A 27,178-nucleotide genomic window follows, 5' to 3' on the forward strand; every position below is an offset into this window, starting at 1 on the left:
TCAATTGATTCAAAAATAAAATTTGAGATACTTTCCGACATATTCTGTTGAACAAGATGAGTTCAATTAGAAAATTATATTGCAATAATTCATTTAAAGTGATAGATAATATGAAAGTGTGTAGGTTTGAGTTTAACAAAAATGCATTTGAAATAATGAGATATGATTAAAGGGTTTGAATGCTTTGGGGGATGGCGTGTTTTCATGTGGCTGTATATTAATTGATTAGTTAGAATTGAGTCTTTTTTTGGTTTGGTAACCGGGAACCATTTATTCGCAGCGCTACAAAAGGCGAAAGTTCAAATGATGAGCATCTAATTGATATTGATACTCTAGTTTGGAATGATACCGATGAAGCGTCAAATGCAAGAGAAAGGACTCCAAGTATACCAAAGATTCCGACCGCTTTGAGAAATAGTCAAAATCAAAAGTTGCCTGGGTGGTTTAAACCAAACGTGATTTCAATTGGTCCCTATTACTATGGTCAAAAGGATTACCAGGAAGCACAAAAGCTCAAGTCTGGGCATGCTAAGAAGTTCATTGAGGAAAGTCAGCAGGAGAAAGATGTTTTGTACCTCAAAATTAAGAAAAAGACACCGGAACTGAGGAAGTGCTATGATAATAAGGCAATATGGGAATGCTATGATAATAAGACAAAAGGGGAAATGTCCGACCGGAAACTGGCGACGATTTTCTTGCTGGACGGGTGTTTTTTACTACATTTCATCAACTACAGCAGCAAGAAGGATGGGTCTGATATTTTGGGTTTTACAAATCATGAAATGGCTCATATAAAAGAGGACTTGTTCTTGCTGGAGAACCAACTTCCCTATAAAGTCCTCAAGCTGCTGTTCAAGGACGCAAAAAATTCAAAACCGTCGATGGAAGAAAAGATAAAAGATTTCGTTGCATCTCATGTCCCCTTCCCTCGAGGAATACGGGTAAAAGAAGTGAATCCTAAACCCTGCCATCTGCTCCACTATTTGCAAGGCGTCATTTTAGGCAAACCGGTAACAATTAGCCCAACACAAAAACAGGACGAAGAAGACGATGGACGTGGGAGAGGGAGACCCGAATGGCACTCATGTGAAAACGTCCACGAGCTTAGGAAAGTGGACATCCATTTTAAGTCCAGTCCCACAAGTTATTTGACAGATATTTCTTTCGAGCCTCTCTTTGGCACCACCGGATGCCTCAAGCTTCCTACCATTTCCATGAACGCCTCCACTATGATAATTTTCTTAAACTTGGTAGCCTTCGAATCCTCAGATACCACTAACAACCTTGGTGTAATCTCTTACCTATGCTTCCTGGATTCACTTATTGCTCGTTGGGACGACGTGAAGGAGCTTCAGGCAGCCGGAATACTCCGTAACTTTTTTGGCGAACAAAGAGACGTGGCCCAATTTTTCAACAACGTATGCAGCAAATTGGTACCAAATCCTTCTGCTTATGAAGATGTAAAACTACAGATTCAAAGTCATGTTGACAGACACCACAATTGCAGATTGCGCAAATGGCATGTTCAGTGCAAGCAAAAATACTTCAGTAGCCCCTGGAGTTTGATGGCTTTGACTGCTGCAGTTATAGGACTATCGCTTACTGCCATTCAGACTTACACATCAGTGTTTCCCCTGTAGTCCACAACTGATGAGGTACCCTCTTACTCCCAACTCCCACTCTTGTCTTGTCTACATACTTGCACTACTCATGCAAAGGGCCTATCTGAAGAGCTGGATCTGACAGGCGTCATCTCCTGCACTACTCATATAGATACATTTTCAGTCCATCATGCCTAGCCACTTATTTAATTTGGAGTGTTTTACGGGAAAATTGTGCTTGAGGCCCTGATGGGCCTGAAAATTTATATTTTTGTGTGGGGCTTTGTTAAAAGAATGCATCTTCTCATGGAAGAAAAACCTGGTGTATTTAACATTATCTAATTTTGTGTGTGCCATTCGTACGAATAATTTGTAATTTACGCTAGAACCGGGTGTATTTAACATAATCTAATTTTGTGTGTTCCATTGGTACGAATAATTTGTAATTTATGCTTAATGGTGATTGTAAGATGTGTATTTCATCTATATTTAAAAAAAAAAATAGATATTTGATATATTTAGAACACACTTTTAAAAATCTAAACAATAATAGGAAAAAATCACTTATAATGTTTTTTGAAAAAACATTTATGAGTGATTCTCCTAAAAATATTTTTAGAAAAAATATTTACATTAAAAATACTTTGGATAAAAACGTTTTCAAAAATAGATAATTATAATATTTAAAATGTATTTGACCGTAATTTTAGAAAGTTTCTAATTTTTTAATATTTGAAATTTTTTATATTTTAAGTATTATTAATGTTAAAAATATTTCTTAAAGATTATTGTCAAATATATTCTTAGAACTCGTTATACAATAATTTTAGGAAAGAATTTTAATATTTTTAAAACTTAAAAAATTTTATCATTTAAATATTAAAAATATTAAAAACGTTTCCTAAAATCACTCGGGATTTTACTCTACTTCATTTCCAGATATTACAAAATACATCTTTAGCCTTTAATGCTTTTCTCCTAGTTTCCTTTTTTACATGCATTCTTTCACAATTGTTGATATATCATAGAAGGCATAAAGAAAATTTCCTTGCCTCTTCCGTTCCACCAATCTAGACTCTTCCGTTCTATATGTTATACTCTCAGTTCTATTTCACGCTTCAGTTGTGTGAAGTAGGCTATTGTAACACAAGAAATTTTGGGATAGGGTTTGATATGATCATTTTTCTTCATCATATCCACCCACCATTTATCACATGCATAAGTAATGAATTAAAAAAAAAATGATAACAAGGCACTTCTTGCATGGTTGTATTCATCAGATGCATATATTCGAATTTTTAGAGTTTGCTAAGTGGTGTTATTTAAAAAGAGTTTTTTTTTTCTTTTTTAAAAAAACAATTATTTTTAATAGTTTATAAAATTATTTAACAGTTATTCTTGAAACTAGTTTTTAAAAATAAAATGAAAATAAAGAAAAGTTTTCACAACACAAATAAAAGTTTTTTTCACTTGTTTTTAAAATAAAATAATAATTTTTTAAAAATCATAAAAAAAAACAAATGAAATAGAATATGATGTCTTTCTTCTTTAATTTTTTATTCATTAATCGAAATGAAAATCTTTAAATATGATCACTTTTTCAATTATGCACACCCTTTGGAATTTCTTTTAAATACTTTAAAAAAATTTATTGGACAAATATATTCTAAATTAATAACATTCTAAGCATAAAATTCACTCATTTTTAATAATAATTTAAGACTCAATTCATATAATCCTAAAATCATCTTATTGGTGATAAGACATAAATGGCTTGTTTTGGAAGTGTTTTTAACGATTCTAAAAATAATTGTTAAGAACAACTTTTACAAATAGTTTCTCATCACCTTTTGCCTCCCCATCTCTCTCCATCTCTCTTTTCATGATATCTCTCTCCATCTCTCTTTTCATCACCTTTTGCCTCCCCAACTGCTTCTTCTATCTCCTTTTGTCTTCACTTTACCTCAATTTCCCTTCATCCTTCTCTCTCCCTCTCTTTCCCACATATTTTCTCATCTAAAAATTGTTAAGAGTACTCAAACCCATCTTCATTGCCTAAAGTATATATGGTAGTGCCGTCATCATCCTCTGCGACCACCATTGCCGTTGATTTATTCTCTCTTGTTGGAGAAAGAAAAGCCCATCTCTAGAGGGTTTGAATTTTAAATGGGTTTGGGGTTTGGTTGGATTTGTGATATAATGCATCTTTAATGGTTTGAGGGTTTTGTTCACTTTGTGTTTAGTAACTAATTTCTCAAAAAAATAGTCATTAAAACCATTTTTTGTTTTTTGATGTTTTATAAAACAAAAATCTGTTAAGGAGCTTAAAGTATTTTTAATATTTTAAAATATGATTTGAAAATATTTTTTTTATATCTAGAATTTTATTTTTAATTATTTTATATATTTGTATAATTATTTTTTAAAATAATTTTCAGAAAATAAAAAAAATAATTAAAATATATTTTTTGTTTTTAATAATAGAAAACAGAAAAATAATTTTTTAATTATCAAATGAGTTTTTAAATTTTTTTGTTTCGAAGAACAAAAAACTATTCTTGAAAATAATTGCTAAACAAACCTTAAATGTGTTTTTTTACCATTTTTTGGTCTCATAAATATAAAACAATTTTTGGAAACACTTTCCAAATATGTTTAAAACCTCTGTTTTGATTTCAAGGGAATAATTAATTAATTTTTGTTAGCCTTTAATTGATATCTAAATTATGAACTCTTAGAAGAATTATAGTAAATTAATTCTATTAACTTTAATGATCCAGAAACATATGGTCTGTTGGAATTTTAATTCCTTGCAAAAATTAAAAAGAAAATAAATTATATGGAGGCTTAAGTCTTTGTTTGGTTTTGAAAAAATACCAAGGAAAATAAAATTTATTAAGAATATATTTTCAACAAGCCTATTTAATAATTATTTAAAAACTAATTTCTATCTTCTAAAACATAAATTTTATATATAAAATACATTTATAAAAGCATTAACTAACTAACTTTAAAATCTTAAACCTTACTACCATAGTTTGACTGAGTAGGTTATTGTTTTCTTTTCTTTCTTTTTTTCTTTTTTTATTTTCCACAAGGAAAGTGTCAGGTATTTATCATCAGATGCATTTAGTGCCCACGGATGGAAAATGTCAGGATGCATGTGCAATTGTTGTCCTTTGATTGAGGTGGCCCTCCAGCACCACGTGCCGTTAGGTTTATATTATTATCCACTCTCTGCAAAGGGCCCCACCAATTCAAAGAGAGATCATCTTCTTCCTTCCATAGGGCATAGGCACACACGTTCTGGACGGCACCTCCATCACCAAGCTCCCAAACTCAACGCCGGAACCCAGCCTACAGCGGGCGGCCCCATCTCAACACGTACGCACCCACGACCCTCAACTCCAGCATCTCCACCACCTCGATAGCACCCTTCCGCACCCATCGTAATCTTCACTGTCTTGCTGCTACCCACACCCTGGTCACTCCCACAGCCTTCTATACCTACCCCATACGGAACCAGCCTTCACGCCACGGTAAACACCAATCCCTCACGTACAACTTCACACCTCCATACAATCATACGTTCTTCCACCTCCACCTCCACCACACCACAACATCATCACCTCACAGAACCCGTAATCACCATTCTGGAACAACATCCATACAGCTCACCACTACAATCATCACTTCTCAAAGCCCATAGCACCACTGCGCCATCCTCTGTCTACTTCCCTAATTAGTGTAATGTACAATCTTTATTATAATTGATTTAGGAATAATTCTAGCAAGGTAGTTTATTCACTTTCCATGTAAGAGTAATTTATTCACTTTCCATATAAGAGTAGTTTATTTACTTTCCATGTAAGAGTAGTTTATTTAATTCACATGTAAGAGTTTATTCACTTTCCATGTAAGGGAAATTCCATTCCGAAATTGTCTTATATCCGTAGCCTATTTATTTATGCTTTCATTCATTGTAAAGGAAAGTATCACAAAATGAATTGAGGTGTTCCTCCATATTTTGTCTTCAAATTCCTTCATATTTTTCTTCAAATTCTTCATGGTATCAGAGCAGGTTTAATCCTGTCTCATCGTCTTCATCTTTAGTCAGTTTTTTTTTACTCAATTCTATTCTTCTAATTTATGCCTAAATACGGTCCAGCCTTTGGAATGGCTACCAACTCATTATCCTCTACTTCTGATATCATCATCTCATCGTCTTCATCCTCTCATCAGATGGAAACCTCTCATCTTCCAATCACAGCCCATAAACTGAATGGGCAAAATTATTTGCAATGGTGTCAGTCCATATTAATGTTTATACGGGGAAAGGAGAAAGATGACTACATCACCGGAGCTTCGGCGGCACCAAAAACCACAGCATCAACCTACAAAAAGTGGATAGCAGAAAATAATATGGTCATGTCCTGGCTAGTCAACTCTATGACTGTTGACATTGGTGAAAATTTTCTGTCATTTGATACTGCCAAAGAAATCTGGGACACTGCAAAAGAAACTTTCTCATACAAGGAAAACACATCTGAAATCATCCAGATTGAAGGCATCCTCCACGATTTGTGTCAAGGAAACCTTACGGTAACTGAATATTTCAATACTCTTACTCGTCTATGGCGTCAACTTGATACGTTTGAGATTCATAACTGGAATTGTGTTACAGATGGTTTTTTGTATAAAAAGATTGTCGAAGGGAAACGTGTGTTTAAATTTTTGTTAGGTTTGAACAAAAATCTTGATGAAATTAGAGGAAGAATCATGGGAGTAAAACCCCTACCTAGCCTTAGAGAGGCATTCTCTAAAGTCCGTCGCGAAGAAAGTCGGAAAAATCTCATGATGGGATCCCATCAACAACTGAATATGGCAGAAAGCTCGGCTCTTAAGACTCAATTCGCTCCTTTTGACAACCGTCAAAAAATTAAAGGAGGTAGACCTTGGTGTGATCATTGCAGAAAGCCGGGACACTCAAGAGAAACTTGCTGGAAGATTCATGGAAAGCCAGTAGATTGGAAGCCACGTCAACCACTTGAGAAAGAAGGACGAGGCAATCATGTGGCTACCGATGAACAATCGCCACAACCTGAAGCTAGCCCTTTTAATAAGGAGCAAATGGAGATGCTTCAGAAACTACTGTCTCCTCTTTTGTCAGTACAGTCACAAACTGGCTCATCTTCCAACCAGGTCATTGGTTCCGGAACTTTGGCTCACAAAGGTAATTTTTTGAGTGCCTTCACTGCTGGTAAGAAACGTAAAAAACCTTGGATAGTGGACTCAGGAGCATCTGATCATATGACGGGAGATGCGACAATTTTTGATACATATAGCTCATGTCCAAATAATTTAACAGTCCGAATAGCAGATGGTTCACTATCAAAGGTTGTCGAAACAGGTTCAGTTGTGCTATCAAGGGATCTTACTCTCAACTCTGTTCTCCTTGTTCCTAACTTGGACTGTAATCTATTGTCAATTAGTAAACTCACTAAGGAAAAGAGGTGTATTACTAATTTTTCCTCCACTCACTGTGAATTTCAGGATTTGGATTTGGGGAAGACGATTGGCAATGCTGAGGAATGCTCTGGACTCTACATTCTTAAGGAGCGCCACGATCCACAAGAACAACCTCAAATAACAGTTGGTAGTAATTCTTTTTCGGTTTCATGTCAAAATAACGATAGTGCAATTAGATTGTGGCACTATCGCTTAGGTCATCCAAATGTTATGTATCTCAAGCATTTATTTCCTTCATTATTTAATAAAAATCCACAATCCTTTGAGTGTGAAATCTGTCAATTATCAAAGCAAGTCCGGTCTCATTTTCCCATTCAACCCTATAAAGAGTCTAGTCCATTCTCAATAATTCATAGCGATATCTGGGGTCCGTCAAGAATAAAAAATGTAACTGGTACTAGGTGGTTTGTCTCATTCATAGATGATCACACTAGATTAACTTGGGTATTCCTCATGAAAGAAAAATCTGAAACGAGTCAAATTTTCAAAAATTTTAAAAATATGATTCAGACCCAATTCCAGTCAAAAATACAAATTCTAAAGTCTGATAATGCTAGGGATTATTTCAACTCCATTCTAAGAGAATTTCTAGCACAAGAAGGGATAGTTCACTTAAGTTCATGTGTTGATACCCCACAACAAAACGGAATCGCTGAAAGGAAAAATAGGCATTTGTTAGAGGTGGCTAGATCACTAATGTTCTCCATGAATGTTCCAAAATTATTCTGGGGGCAAGCTGTCCTTACGGCAGCCTACCTCATCAATAGGATGCCGTCTAGGGTACTAAAATTCCAAACACCTTGTCAAACTCTCCTAAAATCCTTTCCGACTACTCGTCTCATCTCCACCGTCCCACCCAAAATTTTCGGGTGCTCTGTCTTTGTTCATATCAATCAACAACATAGAAGTAAACTTGATCCTAGGTCACTCAAGTGCATCTTTCTTGGGTATTCTTCAAATCAAAAAGGGTATAAGTGTTACTCTCCGGTCACAAGAAAATTCTACAATTCAATGGATGTCACCTTTTTTGAAACCTAGCCTTACTATCCCAAAAACAATATTCAGGGGGAGAATTCAACTCAGGAATATCAATTTTGGGATCTTGAGTCATTCAGTGAGTCACCCATCACCACTGAAAATCACATTCCTCCAGAGTCATTTAATCAACCCGAGTCCATTGTTGACTTGTGGGATAAGGAGCACATCCAAGAGGAAACGGAGGAAAGAGCACTTTCTCAACAAACCCATGAGGCAGAACCGGGTCCTAATCCAAGCAAACTTCCAGGTAACAACGCTCCTGATGGTACTGTTGATTCCGAGTTAGAAAATGATATTCTTAATATGCCCATAGCTTGGAGGAAAGGAGTTAGATCATGCACTCAGCATCCCATTGGAAATTTTATTTCTTATGATAAGCTATCACCTACGTTTCGTGCATTCACTTTTAGCATCACAGAGATACAAGTTCCTCAGAATATTCAGAAAGCTTTCAAGTATCCTAAGTGGAAGGCGGCAGTCGATGAGGAAGTTCGGGCGCTGGAAAAGAATGGTACGTGAGAAATTACTGACCTCCCAAGAGGTAAGAAACCAGTTGGGTGTAAGTGGATTTTCACAGTAAAGTACAAGGCAGATGGTAATGTGGACAGGTATAAGGCTCGGTTGGTCGCCAAAGGATTCACCCAATCCTATGGCATTGACTATCAAGAAACTTTTGCTCCAGTTGCCAAGCTCAATACTGTTCGTGTACTTTTATCCTTGGCAGCTAATCTCGATTGGTCGCTTCACCAACTTGATGTGAAGAATGCATTCCTCAATGGTGACTTAGAGGAAGAAGTTTACATGGACATTCCTACTGGACTTGAGACGACATCAAATTTCAACAAGGTTTGCAGACTCCGAAAATCTTTGTATGGTCTCAAACAATCTCCCAGGGCTTGGTTTGAACGGTTCACTAAGGTAGTGAAAGGGTACGGATTCGTTCAATGTCAATCCGATCACACATTATTTGTGAAACACTTCTCAGAAGGGAAACTGACAATTATCATTGTATATGTGGACGACATAATTTTGATAGGTGATCATGAAGAGAAAATTGACTTACTTAAAAAATTACTGACAAAGGAATTTGAGATCAAGGATCTTGGAAACCTCAAGTACTTTCTCGGAATGGAGATTGCTAGGTCAAAGAAAGGTATAGTAGTCTCACAACGCAAATACGTTCTGGACTTATTGAATGAAACAGGAATGCTAGGATGCAAGCCGGCAGAAACACCTATGGATACAACTGTCAAACTGGAAGAAAGTGATGGAAGTGCGCCAGTTGATAAAGGAAGATATCAACGTCTTGTGGGGAAACTCATCTATCTTTCTCATACAAGGCCAGACATCGGCTTCTCCGTTAGTGTGGTAAGTCAATTCATGAATAATCCAACCGAAAAACACATGACTGCTGTGATCAGAATATTGAGATACCTCAAGATGACACCGGGAAAGGGCCTCTTATTTCAAAGAACAACAAAGAAAGAGATTGAAATTTTTTCAGATGCAGATTGGGCAGGTTCAGTGACTGATCGGAGATCAACTTCAGGCTATTGTTCATTTGTCTGGGGGAACTTGGTTACATGGCGAAGCAAGAAACAGTCAGTGGTAGCCCGTAGCAGTGCTGAGGCAGAATTTCGTGCTATGGCACAAGGTATCTGCAAGGGAATCTGGTTGAACAGGCTGTTAGAAGAATTACGGGTTCCATTGAAGCATCCTATGGTGTTATACTGCGACAATCAAGCTGCCATCAGTATCGCTAAGAATCCGGTTCATCATGATCGAACTAAGCACGTGGAGATAGATCGACACTTTATCAAGGAAAAGATTGAAGAAGGAGTTTTCAAAGTCAGCTACACTCCGACAAACTGTCAAACGACTGACATTCTCACAAAAGCTCTTGCTCGAGTTAACTTCGAAGATCTGACAGAAAAACTTGGAATGATCAACATCTACAACGCGGCTTGAGGGGGAGTGTTGGAAATCAAGCCAACATCCTCTGTTTACTTCCCTAATTAGTGTAATGTACAACCTTTATTATAATTGATTTAGGAATAATTCTAGCAAGGTAGTTTATTCACTTTCCATGTAAGAGTAGTTTATTCACTTTCCATGTAAGAGTAGTTTATTTACTTTCCATGTAAGAGTAGTTTATTTAATTCCCATATAAGAGTTTATTCACTTTCCATGTAAGGGAAATTCCATTCCGGAATTGTCTCATATCCGTAGCCTATTTATTTATGTTTTCATTCATTGTAAAGGAAGGTATCACAAAATGAATTGAGGTGTTCCTCCATATTTTGTCTTCAAATTCCTTCATATTTTTCTTCAAATTCTTCACATACCTCTATCTGCATGGAACACGCCGCCCCCGCAGGCACCACCACTTCGCCTCCGACGAATAACAAGTGCTACTCCCTCTATCCTCATTGCTTTTAAATTGTTCTAATTAACATCCTAATATTTTTATTTTTTAGAAAAATTTACTTTCTCGAATAATTTTAGATAAAAAAATTAGGTGAGTATATTTAATAATTTTCTATAAGGATTTTAATTAACAAAATTTTAAACCAAGGATGTTGTAGTATATTAACACTAAATCTCAGGTACTAATCAAATTAACCACTTATAAAAAAAATAAAAATCCACCACGTGAGGAAAGAAAAATGAAATTGATATCTACAGGTGGTCCCAATGACCCGAGGAAAGATACCCCATGGAAGAAAAGTAAAGCTAGTCCACCACCACACATTTTCTAATCTATAACACCCTGGGCAAGTCACAGAAGTGAGAGCATCAAATAAAGAGAAGTAAGGAGTATTTCACCACATGGGCCTTTTCTGGACTTTTCTTAATAGTACGGTAATTTAAAAAAGTTATGTTTAAATTATTGTAGTGAAGAAGTTATTACAAATATATGATAGTTTTTGCCACATAGGAGAGAGGAGAGAGGAGAGAGGAGAGAGGAGAGAGGAAAGAGGAGAGAGGGTGAACGGATAAATTTTGAAGAGACAAGTTCCATGAAAAAATATATATATATATATATTTTTAAAAAAATTCCCCATTTACTCAAGGGAACTCGTCTCTTCAAGAGACGAGTTCCATGAAAAAAAATATATATTTTAAAAAAAATTTCCAAATTAAAAAAAAAAAAAAAAAAAAAAAAAAAAACAGTTGCTCAAGGGAACTAGTCTCTTTAAGAGACGAGTTCCCATGGAATTTTTTTTTTTTTTTTAAAATATATATATTTTTTTAAAAAAAATCCCAATTTTTTTTTTTTTAAAAAAGAATTTTCTCAAGGGAACTCGTCTTTTCAAGATACGAGTTCCATGGAAAAAAAAATATTTTTTTTAAAAAATATATTAAAAAAAAATTCCCACAAGGGAACTCGTCTCTTCAAGAGACGAGTTCCATGAAAAAAAAAATAATTTTTTTTTTAAAATTCCCAAATTAAAAAAAAAAAAAAAAGAATTTCCTAAGGAACTACTTAAAATATATATATATATATATATATATATATATATATATATATATATATATATATATATATATATATATATATATTTTTTCCATGTCAAGAGACGAGTTCCTTGAGGAATTTTTTTTTTTTTTTTTTTAATTTGGGAATTTTTTTTAAAAAAATATATATTTTAAAAAAAAAATAAAAAATTTTCCCATGTGAACTCGTCTCTTGAAGAGACGAGTTCCTTGAGGAAATTCTTTTTTTTTTTTTTTATTTATAATTTAGGAATAAAAAAAATATATTTTTTTCCCATGTGAACTCGTCTCTTCAAGAGACGAGTTCCTTGAGGAAATTCTTTTTTTTTTTTTTAATTTGGGAATTTTTTTTAAAATATATATATATATATTTTTAAAAAAAATATTTTTTAAGGATAACTTTGTAATAACTTATTCTACTACAATAATTTAAGCATAATTTTTTTAAATTATCATACTATTGAGAAAAGTCCGGCCTTTTCTCCTATTCACGAGAGAAAAAATGACAAACATTTTGTTCTTTTATAGAAAGTATAGATAGTGGCCGACACTAACCACATGGCAATCATTTCTTAATGGCTATTTTTATTTTTTTTTCAAGTCATAGTAAGCCTCAGCCGCCACTAAAGACAATTTATCTCTGTGCTAGGGGCCCTCTTTTTATCCAAATATAACCACTATCGTGACTTGTAGATTATTATAGATACAACTTCAGAAAATCTGGCGCACGCGTTTGAAATATGACCCACTGAAAGTAAAATAAATATTATATTTTAAAAAATAAGACCAAAACAGGGGAGAAATCAAGGGAAAGTTGTGTTTATAGACCCTTATATGAAAAATATATAGATTTGGAAACTGTATAACTGAAATATGGATTTTACCTGTTAATAACAAAAATATTATTGGTTTTATGCATTATTTACTGTTTATATTCCTATTTCCGAAATTACCCTTTTTTTTTTTCCTCCTCCCCCCTTCGTTTTCCCGGAAAATTCTGCACCCCCCAAATCGTTTCCCCGGGAAAATTCATCCTCGTGATTTCTGAGAAAATCCATGCAAAACCCCCAAGAAAACCAAAAAAATTACTTTTTTTTTTTGCTCCCCGTATTTTCTGGATCTGCCCCCCCTCCTCCCTCCATTCGTTTCCGAGAAAATTCATCCTCGTTTGATTTCCGAGAAAATCCACCCCCAAGGAAAACCAAAAAAATTGCTTTTTCTTTTGCCCCCTATGTTTTCTGGATCTGCCGTCGCCGCCGTCCCCCCTTCATTTTCCGGGAAAATTCATCCTTGTTTGATTTCCGAGAAAATTCATGCAAAACCCTAAGGAAAACAAAAAAAATTGCTTTTTTTCCGCCTCCATTCATTTTCCGTTTGATTTCCGAGAAAATCGATGCAAAACCCTAAGGAAAACAAAAAAATTGCTTTTTTTTCCGCCCCCATTCGTTTTCCGTTTGATTTCCGAGAAAATCCATACAAAACCCCAAGGAAAACAAAAAAAAATTGCTTTTTTTCCGGCCCCCATTTCGTTTTCCGGGAAAATTCGCCCTTGTTTGATTTCCGAGAAAATCCATGCAAAACCCCAACTCGGAAATCAAACGAGGATGGAAACGGGGAGAGGGGGGTTGAGCGGCAGAGGAGGGGGAGACACAAGAGAGGGAAAAAAAAAAAAAAAAAAAAAAGGGTAATTTCAAAAATATGAATATGAACAGTAAATAGTGCATGAAACCAATAATATTTTTGTTATTATCAGGTAAAACCCATATTTCAATTATATGGGTTCCAAACCTATATATTTTTTTTTCATATAATGGCCTATAAACACAATTTTCCCCCAGAAAAAAAAGGGGGTGTGCACACATTCTGGACCTCCCTCGCTAAGCTCCCCAACGCAGAGCCGGAACCCAGCCCACACGCGCAGGCGGCTTCATCTCAACACCCAACACGTACGCACCCACGATCCTCAACTCCATCATCTCCATCACCTCTATAGCAACCTCCACACCCATCCTGATCATCACCGTCTTGCTGCTACCCACATCCTGGTCACTTCCACGGCCTTCCATACCCATTCCATATGGAACCAGCCTTTACGCCACGGTAAACACCAATTCTCACTACAACTTCACATCTCCATACAATTCATACGTTCTTCCACCTCCAACACACCACACCACACCACAACATCATCACCTCTCAGAGCTCGTAATCACCATTCTGGAACAACACCCATAGATCTCACCACCGCAATCATCTCTTCTCAAAGCCCATAGCACCACCGCGCCTCAGCCCACGCAGCACCACACCCCTCTATCCGCATGGAAGGCGCCGCCCACGCAGACACTACGCCACAACCGACGAACACCAAGTACTACTCCCTCTACCCTTATATAGCTTTCTGCTTGTTCAATTTTGTGAGTTTATGTTGTTTGGCATTGTTGCTCGTTAATTTTATTTGCTTCACTCTGCAACCATTGTGGTTTGCTTATGAATAGGAGGATTTTTATTTTTTTTTATTTTTTAATTGTACGTGCTTTAAGAAAAGGTAATTTGTATTTACAGTGACATCTAAAAGGATAAGAAATCTTTTATAAAGAATGGGGCTTGTTTTTAAAAACAATTTTTAAGTTAAAAAAAAGGTTTTTTTTTTTTTTTTAAAGTTTTATAAAAATGAATGGTTGAGAAATTGTTTTTGAAAATAAAAAACAAAAAACTTATTTCAATTAGTTGTTTTAAAAAAAAATTATTTTGATTTTATAAAAGAATTGTATTACAAATTTTTGGTATTAAGTAGTTTCAAGTTATTTCTGAAATTATCAAAAGCTAATAAATCCAATGTTTATTTAGCAAGTGAAATTGGCAGATTGTAGTAGTAATGTTGCATTTGGGGAATGACGTGTTTTCATCTGGCTGTAGAACCGAGCCTTGTTTTGGTTTGGTAACCAGGTATCATTTAATGGCAGCGTTACAACAGGCGAAAGTTCTGATGAACATGCAATTGATATTGAAGTTTGGTATGGTGATAAAGCGTCAAATATCGAAAAAGAAAGGACTCCTTGTGAAAGTAGATTACCAAGGATACCAAAGGTTCCCGATACTTTGAGAAATAGTCAAAATATAAGATTGCTTCCATGGATTCAACCAAGCGTGGTTTCAATCGGTCCCTACTACTATAACAAGAATCTCCGGAAAGCGCAAAAGCTGAAGTCTGTGCATGCCGAGAAGTTCATTAGGGAAAGTAACCAGGAGAAATATGATTTGTACCGCAAAATTAAAACAAAGACACCCCAACTGAGGAAGTGCTATGATAACCCGCAAATATCCGAATATGACGACAATCAGCTGGCCACGATGTTCTTACTGGACGGGTGTTTTTTACTACATTTCATCAACTTCAGCAGCAAGGAGGATGGGTTCAGTAATTTCGATTTTACAAATCATGAAATTGCTTATATAAAACAGGACTTGTTCTTGCTGGAGAACCAACTTCCCTATGAGGTCCTCGAGCTGCTGTTAAAGGACGCAGAAAATTCAATTCCGATGAAAGGAAAGATAAACGATTTCGTTGCATCTCATGTCCCCTTCCCTCGAGGAATATCAGTAGAAGAAGACAATCAACAACCCTGCCAACCCTGCCATCTGCTCCACTATTTGCAAGGTGTCATTTTAAACAAACCGGAAACAAGTAGCCCACGACAAAAACAGGACAAAGAATGCAAAAGGCGTAGGATACCCAAATGGCCCTCATGTAAAAACGTCCAGGAGCTTAGGAAAGTGGGCATCCATTTTAAGCCCAGTCCCACGAGTTACTTGACAGATATTTCTTTCAAGTCTCACTCTTGCACCTCCGGATGCCTCAAGCTACCTATCATTTCCATGAACACCTCCACTATGATAATTTTCTTAAACTTGGTAGCCTTCGAATCCTCTAATACCTCCGAAACTACCACCAACAACGTTGGCATAATCTCTTACCTATGCTTCCTGGATTCACTCATTGATCGTTGGGACGATGTGAAGGAGCTTCAGGCAGCCGGAATACTCCGTAACTTTGCCGGGGAACAAATAGAAGTCGCCCAATTTTTCAACAACGTGTGCAGCAAATTGGTGCCGAATCTTTCTCCGTATTACGATGTGATAATTCAGATTGACAATCATGTTAAGAGGCACGACAATAGCAGATGGCGGAAGGGTTATATTCAGTTCAAGCAAAAATATTTCAGTAGCCCCTGGAGTTTCATCGCTTTGATTGGTGCAATTATAGGACTAACGCTTACTGGCATTCAGGCTTACACTTCAGTCTTCTCCTAATAGTCCAAAGACTCAAGCTCTATTTCCAGGTATCCTATCACTCCCAACTCCCCCTCGTCTTGTCTATATACCTGCATTACTCAAAATTGATTGCTTTTCTTTCCACTTTCTACCTAGCCCAAGAAACAGCTCTTGCTCATGCCAAGGGGCCTATCCGAAGAGTTGGCTCTGAGGCGTCATCTCGTGCATGTACTCAGGCTTATACATGTCAGTCTATCATGCTTAGCTACTTGTCTTATTTTGGAGTGTTTTATATTTTTACGCGGGACTTTGTTAAATAAAGGCATCTTTTTTTTTTTTTTGATAAACCTCCAGTGGCCCTGAGAGGACTCGAACTGGTGACCATTGGGGAGCAAACCCAAGGCCTGACCAACTGAGCTACCCCTCAGGGTTTAAATAAAGGCATCTTATTATGGAAAACAATTTGGTGTATTGAACATTATGATCTTTTGTGTGTGCCTCTGGCTATGAATGATTTGTAATCAAGATGACGAAATATAGACACAAGATTTGTTGTTGGTTTACTTGCTTAATTAAAGCCCTTGGATGGTTGTATCGCCAATCTTACAAATTAACTTTACTTTTGATAGTTGTTGGCCCATGTTACAAACTTCAATGCACCATCGCATCTTGAATTGACCATTCTCAATAAATAAACCATTAAAATTTATGTTTTTATTTTATTAATCCTATATAATGTTGATATATTTATAGATATATTTTTAATAAATTCCACAATTTCAATAAGTGACAATTAAATTCTATCAAAATTTTTATAATGTCTATATTTTTATGCATGTTTTTCTAAATCACCTTCAAATTCCTTAAAAAAAATTATTATACAAATAAATTCTAAATTAAATGACATTTGAAACATAAAATTCACTAATTCTTATTAAGAAATCACTCCACTTGTAAAGTAGATAATAACTTTCAACATGTATTGAAAATATAAGAACTTTTTAAGATTACGGTTTAAGGTTTTTCATTTTTTTTTTCCTATGAAAATATTAAATAATCGTCCTATTGTAGTTGTAAGCAATTCTATTTCACAATATGAATACAGGCTAGCTAATTCCATTTGTGTATCTTAATACGGGTAAGTTAAAATTTTGCACTATTGAACTTCTTTTTTTTTTTTTTCTTTAAATTGATCTTTTTGTGATATGGTTTGTTACCCAAAATATGATAATAAATATAACTAATATCTAGTTGTGATTTTTGAAAGAACTATTAGTCTATCTTAATTAGGTTATATGAAGCCCCAATGACCTATTTCTTTTCTTGACCATTTTGGTGATAAGACACAAAATCTCTATTCTGATTTGAAGGGAATAATTAATTATTTTTTGTTAGCCTTGGATATATAAGGTATGATCACTTAAAAGAATCGTAGTGATTTGATTCCTAAGTGATCCTAAAACATATGATTTATTCGAATTTCAATTCAAAAAAAAAAAAAGAGTAAAATATACGGAGGCTTGAGACATGTGCCAAACAAATTTTAGGTAATTTTGTCTGGTCTTGAAAAATAATAAGAAAAGAAAAAATTGATTGAGAAAAATAAATTTTTTACATTTGATTTCACTATAAAAAAAATATCAAATCAAATCAAATATAATTAAAATTATATTAAAAATTATCAATTTTAAAATTATTCCATCTTTACATAATTCATGAAAATAGGTAAAATATGTTCGGAAAAACATATAAAAATAATTTATTTACTTTAAATTTATTTTTATTTTTTACATTATTTTTTTCAATTTTTTTTACACTTTCTTCAAATTTTTAGGCTATGTTAATTCCCATAAAAATACCACAAGGAAAAAAATGCTTAGGCTATATTAATTCCCAAAAAAATAATAGAGAAGAAAAAAATTATTTTCTTATATTTGTTTTTACTATAGAAAATGAGAAAGAAAGTAAGATATAAATAAAATTATTAAGAAATGTATATATTTTTAAATAATTTAATATTTATATAGAAGAACTATATAAGTGAAAAAAATGAAAAAAATATATAAATAATTTATTGATTTAAATCTACTATAATATTTGGTTTAATCGGCAACCTATGTAAAAATATTGGTTTTTGTAAATCCATCAAATTATTTAATTTTATAAAAATATAAAAAAATTAATCAAAATTTATAAAAATATTAAAAAAGTTCAAAAATAATGTATAAATTAAAACTATTTTGTTAAAAAATTTATATATGTATGTTGATAAAATGTATGAATTTTTAAAATATATATTCAATAAAATTTAAAAATAAAATCGGAAAGCCCTCAAAGCCGTAGGATCAATATGAGATTAAATTTTGGCCATTGGATAATTTCAAAACATGGAGATGCATTTAAAAGAATTAGAAAATTATATTACAATAGTTTATTTAAGATGGTAGATATTATGGAAGTGTGTAGATTTGAGTCTCCAAGATCCGTACAAAAATGCACTTAAAAGAATGTGACATATGGTTTGAAATTGACACTTTCAAACACCCACCTCCATAGAATCCAATCTGATCACCGTGGATTTTGGACTTACTCCCACTTCAAAGTTACTTGTTTTCTTTTCTTTCATAATGGCTTCCAAATCCGTCGTGAGTTGGTGGCGTGGACCATGCGATTTACTTCTATCTAAAAGCAAAACCTACTTCTGATGTAGTGGGGGTGATATATGTCCACGTCAAAATTAATAATTAGTTTCATTTGTGTTTTGTAAAAATTGTGGTCGGAGACTTGGAGTTGACCTCATATTTCAATTCAATTTTATCTAATAATTTTTAAAATGAATTAATTAAAAAAAATTATCTTATTTTAGGGCATTTCAATAAATAAATTAGAAAGATTTTAACCATTCCATTTTCTCTTTGTTCCAGGGAGACTACAGATCATAAGTCCTACTATTTAGGCTCCACTAGCTTTTGTGTTCTTGCACTGTCGGATGCTTTTATTTTAATTTTATTTTGTTCGTTTTTATGTTCGTTTTGGCATAGAATTACATATATATCAACAATGTGAAAGAAGATATTTTACTTTTTTTTTTAATAAGATTTACATAACTAATTTTTAGATTTATAGTTTTGAAAGATGTTACGTTAATTTTCTTTTTTTAAATTATATTATTTATTATAGTTTATAAGTAAAAAATGAAAACTTTAAGTGCAAAAGTAAATACTATTTCATATTAAATTGATTAAGAAATAATAAAAAAATTGTTTCTTTTAATTTTCAATTTTATCTTAAAAATTAATTTTAAAAATAAAAAAAATAATTTATGTTTCTATATTATTTGTTCTTTTTCCCAAGAAAAAGTTTTCAAATTATGAATAAAATGATTAAATTTTAAGATAAATAATACGTTTTTTTAAAACTTTATTTAAAAAAAATAAAAAGGTAGATTTTTTTTTCATTTTATATTTTATTTATAAAAAAAATTAGTACATTCAAAATCAATATAGAAAAAAAAAGGTCTCATCATGCATTGAACATTTGTTTTAAAAAATGAGTTTAATATAAAAATAAATTGAATTTTAATATAAAACTCTAAAATTTAATTTTTAATATGAAACACTTATTTTATAAAGATGAGTTTATTTTTATATATTGAATTACTTTTTTGTACATTAAATTCATATTTTTAAAAAGAAATATTTCACGTGATAATTTTTATCATAGAATTTTCAATTGTTTGAAAGCTATCGTATTTTAAGAATATTTTTTTAAAGTAATATAAAAAAATAAATAATATCATTCTTTTTAAAATATATATCTAAAACTACTATAGTTTAAACTATCTCAAATTCATCGCAAACTTAGATTTAAAAAAAAAAAAATTAGTGTAAAACAATTAAAAAGATAAATTTAGTTTATAATTTTTTAAATTTACAATTAATTAATTTCTTTCTTTTAGTTGTTTACAGATAATATATATATGTATTTTTTTTAAATTCTCCTTAGAGAAAATTTTAAAAACCTACTTGAAATTCACAATTCATATAGTTTTGCGAGAATATTTTGAGGCAGCTATATTGATTGCATGGGGCAAGGAAAGCCTGGCCCAATTCTATACGTTCCATTCGTTTCGGGCTAAGCTTGAAATACAGTATCACCACACACAAAGATATCCTTTGTAGAGAGAAAGATGACGATGACCGGTGACTAGTACACTGTACACATAACTACCAAGATGTGATTAGTATACTTAACTACCAATACGCCTTTTTGTGTAAATACAACAATTTATAAAAAAATAAAAAATAAAAACCGTTCTCCCAAAAGTATTTCTAAAACTATCTTAATTTATGCTAAATGGAGTATACTAGGATCTAATACAAGTAGAATTGGTAATGGGGCGGCTTTGGGATGGGTCACCCCTACCCCATTTCCGTCCCAATCATATAAATCTCTTTCCCATCCCCATCCCAAACCCGGGGCGGGGAGGGTTAATGTCTCCCGTTCCCGTTTACAAAAGAGTTGATAATTAAGCATGTCGTGTAGGTGATTTTAGAAGTCTTCAAAAGCTTCTTACCCTCCATATAAACCCATGGGAAGTGTCAATTGAACAGGTTGTGACATTAATTGATTCTTGAAAAATTTAAGTGAAAATATAAATAAATAAAAAAATAGATTTAAAGTTAATGAATTATTTTTATCTATTTTTTCAAACTTATTTCATTTAGTATCATTTATTATATAAAGACTAAATAATTTAAAAATATATAAACTTTTAACGAATTTTAATTATAATTTATTTTCTTTTGTATTTTTTTATGGTGAAATCAAACATAAAAAATCATTTTTATTTTAACATTTTTTTATTTCCTTAATACTTCCTAGAAACCAAATATAGCCTAAGCAAATTTTCACTAATTGTATCATCACCAAACTTGCAAAAGATGTTTGTGGTCTGTGAAATAACAATTAATATATCTTAATAAATATCAGATGTAGCATCAATGATTTGTTTCGTTTCTCCGCCACTATATTTTGATTTCGTGGGAATAATTCATTGCTAGTCCTTGGATATCCAAATTATAATCTGTTAAAAGATCAGATATAGTAAATTAGTTTTACAAGCATAAATGATTATAAACATATAATCTGCTAGAATTTCGTTCACTCCATTGTATGCTACAACTGTTGTTTTGATTTTTTTAACAACCATCCATGATGAAAACTCTCTGGCGTGTCAGTAGAAAGCTATTTGTACCGTCCAGGCTTTTAGGGTTTTTGCATGGGAGTCTATGAAATATGTTACTAGCCTATGTTGCACATGCACATATTCACTACCTCCTTTAAAGCTTCAACCCTAGTTTGGCTTGTAGATTATTCTATATTAACTAATATTAATATAGAAATATGCTAAATTTATTATATATCAACAATCCTGAGTTTAAGATTAGAGAATTACATTTAGATCAATTTGTGTTGATAGTGTGTTACAAGATGAGTATAAATAAAATGCAAATGATAAAGGAGAAGAGAGAAAATATATAAATTTTCTTAGAAATATTATATAAAGAAAAATTAGTTACGAGAATAAGAGAGAAAAGTTGAGGAAACTTTTTTTGCTCGGGATGTCTTTTTTTCTTTTTCTTTTCTCATTCCAAGAGCTTTTTACAAGCTTACAAAATTGCTTTCATTTAATACTCCTCATTTTTAAGATGAGTAAATAAAAGCTTTTATTCACCTTACTAATAAATGTATAAGTAAAAGTTGAGACGTTTTTGGAGTAAGGGTCCTGCAAAATATTTTAAATTTTAATTTTTTATATAAATTAAATAAAAATCCCATTAGCCTACAAATTAATATTAAGAAATGCCATAAAAATTTATAAATATATCAAAATAGTTCATATTCTCACCGTAGTCACTTTTTATGGTTTGTTCGTTCAATTTTTTTATTTTTTATGACCTACTTTTCTCCATTCATATGGGAGGTAGTTTTGAGAATAATTTTAATAGTCATATTTGTAATTTATTTTATTTTTTTAGAAAAACTTTATACCAAGTTTTTAAAAAATAAAGGTATTTAATGTATTTTTGTTTTCAAATTCTTGTAAACAAATTTTGAAAAGAAAAATTAATACCCATAAGATCCCCCCATCTTATCTTTGCAATGGAACCAATAACTTCAGTGTCTCACTTGCTATTACTATCATTCAAGAAAAAAAATTATTTTTCTCCTTATCATGTATTTATTTTTGCTTTTAAAAATCAGAAAAATAGAACTAATAAAAAACAGTCTAAATGAGTTCTATTTTCTCTTTCTAAATTTTCATTGAATTGGCCCAAAGTACAAGAAGCCTGATCCAAGCCAGGGTTTAAGAGGGGCTCAAATATCCCTGAAAACCTAAGTAACTACCCATCCTTGGGTTTCTTTGGTACCCACTCTTTATTTTGGGTACCAAAATAAAATGCAAGCATATTTCCCAGTATTCCTTGAAAAGAGCTACTAAGTCATCAAAAGACCTATTTGTCAAACCACGAGATCCTTATTGAATGAATTCCCATATATTTTCTAAAACTTTTTCCTTAGGTTTCGTTAATGACATTTGTAAAATTTGCTTTTTCTGGTTTGACTATAAAATATATTCTCCTTCCAAACACGTGAACATATTAACCACATGATTCACATGTTCATTTATAAAATGACTAGAATCCCTATTGTAATTCATAAACATATCCAAACACGACCAAGGTCCTCTTCCCATTAGTACTCTCCTAGTTGCCTTCATTCGTACCATTTTGCACATGACCAAATGAATTTAATTTAATTTTAATGATTAACATATACTCATACTTTAATTAAATATTCGAACAAATCACAATTTAATTAAAAAGACATAATTATTAAAAAAAATGATATTTTATATCATATCAAGTGTTGGTACTTTGTGGTAGTAAGGGACTTTTTTAAAATGATAGACTTATGTTTGAATATGTTATTTATTATTTTTTATTTCTACAATTGCATTATCATATATATCTCTTAATTTATTTATTTATTTTATTATAATATCCAATTTTCACTATTGGATATTATCTACATTTCATTCTCATATATATCTCGTAATTTATTTATTTATTTTATTATAATATCCTATTTTCATTATTGGATATTATCTACATTTCATTATCCGTATGATATGATTTTTTTTCATTTCCTTGCACATATCAAAAAAAGTCAAATATAATAAAGTGTATGTTTAAAAGTGATTTTAGAAAGGACTTCTAACTTATTTAACACTAAAATTTTTATCATTCAAACATTCAAAAGTTTAGAATTTTATTACATTTTAAATTAAAAATTAAATTAATTTATATAAAATATTTTATTTGAAATTTAATTTTTAAAATTTTATTAAAAATATGTGATAATAACTTTTTTTTATCAACATTAATTTATTTAAATAATTAAAATTATTAATAATTTATATTATCAAATTAATTTTTATTCATAAAATATCGCAAAATTTCAGTATATGGTAAAGATTTAATCAAAATACACATAGATAATTAATAATTATTTATACAGTGTGAGGAAAATCCTTTTTTTTTGTCTTACTAAATCTAAAAATCAAAAGGCCACCACTTCTTTCACTCGGGCATCAAGAAGCCCCTTTCTGAAGCTGCCCTCCAGACGAGAGAATCCAAAAAAAGGCCCTATTTTCCTCTGCCAGTCTCAATCCTCGCAGGTACTAATCTAATCATGTTATTATTATTTTTTTTCAACCCCCGTTTGATTCCCAACAAAATCCATTCCCCATTCGATTTCCGGGAAAATTCATTTGATTTCCGAGGAAATCCATGCCAAACCCCCAAGGTAAACCAAAAAAATTGCCTTTTTTTTTGCTCCCCGTGTTTTTTGGATCTGTTTTAGGTGTCTTTTTGCTTTTGTGCCATTCGATTTAAATTCCACGAACCCTAAATCCACGATTTCTGAGCCAGGCTGAAAAACACAACATTTGCCTGCAAATCATGATCAGATTACCAAATAGCATCTTATGTTTTTTTTGAAAAAAAATTGGACAGATTTTGTATCCTGTGCGCGGCCTGGACTGGTAGGAAATATCGGGAAATTTCCTTAAAAATCGGTAAGAATACCGAAATTTCGGCGATATTTTCGAATCGGTAAAAATATTGTGTCGGAGCCGGCGGATAAGCGATATTTCTCAGAAATATCGCCGAACTTTTTAGAGTTGCCTGCATGAGGATGAGTGAAGTATACCTGTTCTGGGGGAGTGGTGAAAGCCTAGAGTTGCCTGCAGGGGACACCACCAGGAATCGGTTCATTCAATCTCCGATTGGTGGCCGCCAAAGCCTGATTCTTTTCTTGCTCTCTGATTTCTCCTCCAAAGCTCACTCTCTCTTCTCTCTGTAAATTCTCATTTAAATTTCTGAAGCTCAACTCTCTAAAATCCAGGAAAAGTTGTAATGCCCGTCAGTCTAATAGCTTCCCTCTTGAAACGTGGCTCTAATACCCATCAGTCTCATGCCCATCAGACAAGTGTTTGCCTTTTCTACGAGATGGAGCGGGAAATCCAGGTGTGACCGGCAACCTGCTTATTTATTTTTTTTTATTTTTTTTAAATGCATAAGCCAGTTGGACGGTCCGGATTGAACCATCCAAGACTGTTTTTTGGGTACGGTATCGTAGTGGTACCGTAGAATTTTCCCCAATCCTTTTATAAACATGACCAATAACGACAACCAAACCCGGGATGGCTTAGTGAATGTATTGGCAATCCCAACTTTACTGCAAAATAAATTTTCATCCCAGAAATCATTTTGAAGCTTGTAAACAAAAAACAAAATAATTCAAAATAAAAGCAAAGTCTAGTGTAAAAAAGATACCTTGCAGACTTTGTTGCACACCCCTTTCTTGTGTTTATTCTCAACTTACCAAAGTATGATAAACCTCGTTGTTCTTCCATTATTTTTAACAAATTTTAGTTGGCAAAGCCATCTTACATCACATAAACAAATAATATATGATTGTTAAAAAGGATATGAATAGAACCAGAAAGTGGCAGCATAAATTCTTTAGCAAAAGTAATAGATAATACCAAACTTGATAACTGAATAAAGTTTGCAAAGATCTTCTATTCTTTCTTGGTCGTCCCACTTTAATTAGCATTACAGTTTTCCGAATTATGATAAGCAGAAGTATCATCAGTAGACTTACCTGTTCTGGACCAATATACTCTGCAGTGATTGGGGCCAGGTGGTGACCCAATTCCATGGAGGAGTGGGAAACAAGGAGGAACGTTGCAGCAGAAGAAGGCGGTCAGCCAAGCGGGCCGGCTAAGGAGCATAGCATGGATGCTCATGGATTCTCGCCTCGGCTGGAACGTTGGTTTAATTCTATGGTATATGCAGAAGAAAGGACCCAGTTCATGTATTCTCAGACTCGATGGGGAAAGATACCAAAGGTTCCTCAGATGCTGAGGCACACCCAGGATTTCGAGAAATTCTATGAACCGAGGGTGATTTCATTCGGTCCTTACCATCATGGCAAACCCCATCTTCTCCAAGGGGAAATGCTCAAGCCTCTATGTGGCAGAAGGTTCCTGCGTGACAGTGGCCAGTCCATCCAAAATTTGTACAGAAAAATTGAAAGCAATATCAAGTTAGTGAGGATGTGCTATGATGAAGATCAGACATACAAATATGATGATGAAGAACTCGCCTGGATGATGCTTCTAGATGGGTGTTCTTTACTATATTTCATCCTATGTGTGATGAGAAGAAATGAGAGCCAGTTGAGTGATTTGAATGTTAAAAGTCATTTCGTTGCTTTTGTGCAACTGGACTGTTTCTTGCTTGAGAATCAACTTCCCTTTGGAATCCTCGAGTTGTTGTTCGAGGGAGCAAGATTAGGGGCGGATACAATGGAAGAGATGATAGAAAGATTCATCACTTCTAACATCGCCAAGCCACGAGGAACAATGGCTTCAGACTTAGATCTTGTAAAGGATCCCTCTCATCTCCTCGACCTTTTGCGAAGTGGACTTCTCGGCCCTCAGCCTGTACCTGAACAAAAAGGACAGCCTGAAGGAATATGGCGGGGGACCGGTCCAAGGGAAATGCGCAAACAAGGCGACTGGCAGTCGTATCGAAACATCAAGGAGCTTGAAGCTGCCGGGATCTATCTTAAACCGAGTAGGACGACTTACATGAGAGACATTTCTTTCGAGTCCTACTTCTTCTTTGGATACCTGAAACTTCCCCATATAACCATAGACGCCTCCACGAAGCTTAAGCTGTTGAACTTGGCAGCTTATGAAATGAGTCCAAATGGCCCAGGTGATTTTGGAGTCACTTCTTATATATGCTTCCTTGACTCCCTCATTAAGAATGCTGAGGATGTGATGCTGCTGCAATCAAATTACACTCTCTTCAACTTTCTCGGAAGTGACGAAAAGGTGGCAGACCTCTTCAACGACATTGCTAAGGATCTGGTGCCTAACCGTGATGCTTATGCTCTGGTCAAAGCCGGCGTTCAGAAGCATTACAATACCAGGGTAAATGTCTGGATCTCCAAATGGCTGCACTCCAATTTCACCTTTCTGGCCTTCATTGGTGCAGTTGTGGCCCTTGGTTCAAGTATCTGCCAAACCTACTTTGCAGCTTTCCCCCCTCATAAATGACATCACCACCCACCAATTAAACCTCTCATTGTTTATTTACTACTACTTGAAGCTGTTTATGTGTGAGCTAGAGAATGAATTCGATGTCTCTCTCTCTCGAGTTTCTCCCTTTTGTAATCAATATATGTAATTTATGTGTGGTGATATATATAATATCTTAAACAATCTATGCAATATATGTGTGATGTAAATAATATCTTGCATGAGAATATTGTGGTTCCTTTTATCATTAATTCAACGTTTGGTTAAATTCAAGGTTTTGATCATTTGGTTAAATTCAAGGTTTTGATCACTATACTTCGGACAACAGGTCTGCCTTGATTTGACCCAGCCAATATAGCTGAGACAGGTGTTTCAACCCTTGGTAATGGAGTTTCTAAACAAGCGGACTACTGACAGATCTGTTGACATTTAATTTGTATTTATGTCCGTCAATCGATAGGCCTCTTATCTTGGCAATTTATCTGTGAATTTCGCTGACTTTTCTGCATTTTATCCATTTTTCATATATTTGGACGAGTTTGGTCAAACTTTAAAAATG

General features: G+C 33.4%; 3 protein-coding genes across 7 annotated transcripts in view; all 3 read left to right on the forward strand.

Moving 5' to 3' along the window:
- The window catches only part of LOC104880132 (uncharacterized), a 31,096-nt gene extending 14,836 nt beyond the window's left edge, over nucleotides 1–16,260 (forward strand). Inside the window, exons 2-3 of one of the 2 annotated variants that reach the window (XM_059739251.1) lie at nucleotides 13,983–14,034; nucleotides 14,630–16,260. In XM_059739251.1, the coding sequence (XP_059595234.1) occupies nucleotides 13,985–14,034; nucleotides 14,630–15,977 (1,398 nt within the window). In that variant the 5' untranslated portion in view covers nucleotides 13,983–13,984 and the 3' untranslated portion in view covers nucleotides 15,978–16,260. Of the gene's footprint in view, nucleotides 1–13,495; nucleotides 14,035–14,629 lie in introns of those variants that run through there. The other variant, XM_059739250.1, reaches the window with a different exon arrangement.
- Nucleotides 192–1,640, forward strand: LOC104880180 (UPF0481 protein At3g47200-like). The gene is made up of 2 exons (XM_059739376.1): nucleotides 192–196; nucleotides 281–1,640. The coding sequence occupies exons 1-2, from the start codon at nucleotides 192–194 to the stop codon at nucleotides 1,638–1,640; spliced, it is 1,365 nt and encodes a 454-aa protein (XP_059595359.1).
- A 7,285-nt stretch (nucleotides 16,261–23,545) lies between the features above and the next one.
- Nucleotides 23,546–26,892, forward strand: LOC100852950 (UPF0481 protein At3g47200). 4 transcript variants are annotated; one of them, XM_010655641.3, is made up of 3 exons: nucleotides 23,546–23,682; nucleotides 24,020–24,532; nucleotides 25,199–26,892. In XM_010655641.3, exon 3 carries the CDS (start codon nucleotides 25,228–25,230, stop codon nucleotides 26,635–26,637), a length of 1,410 nt encoding a protein of 469 aa, XP_010653943.1. In that variant the 5' UTR covers nucleotides 23,546–23,682; nucleotides 24,020–24,532; nucleotides 25,199–25,227; the 3' UTR covers nucleotides 26,638–26,892. The 4 variants fall into 4 exon arrangements, with proteins under 4 accessions (XP_010653943.1, XP_003632727.2, XP_010653944.1 ...); XM_003632679.4 differs by having other exon boundaries at nucleotides 24,411–24,532; XM_010655642.3 differs by lacking the exon at nucleotides 24,020–24,532.
- Nucleotides 26,893–27,178: the final 286 nt, after the last annotated feature.

This window comes from Vitis vinifera, chromosome 8, assembly GCF_030704535.1.
Source record: "Vitis vinifera cultivar Pinot Noir 40024 chromosome 8, ASM3070453v1".
Classification (NCBI taxonomy): Eukaryota; Viridiplantae; Streptophyta; class Magnoliopsida; order Vitales; family Vitaceae; genus Vitis; species Vitis vinifera.

Coding starts and splice junctions, on each gene's coding strand:
- LOC100852950 (XM_010655641.3), top strand. CDS start 25,228: ATGGAGGAGTGGGAAACAAGGAGGAACGTTGCAGCAGAAGAAGGCGGT.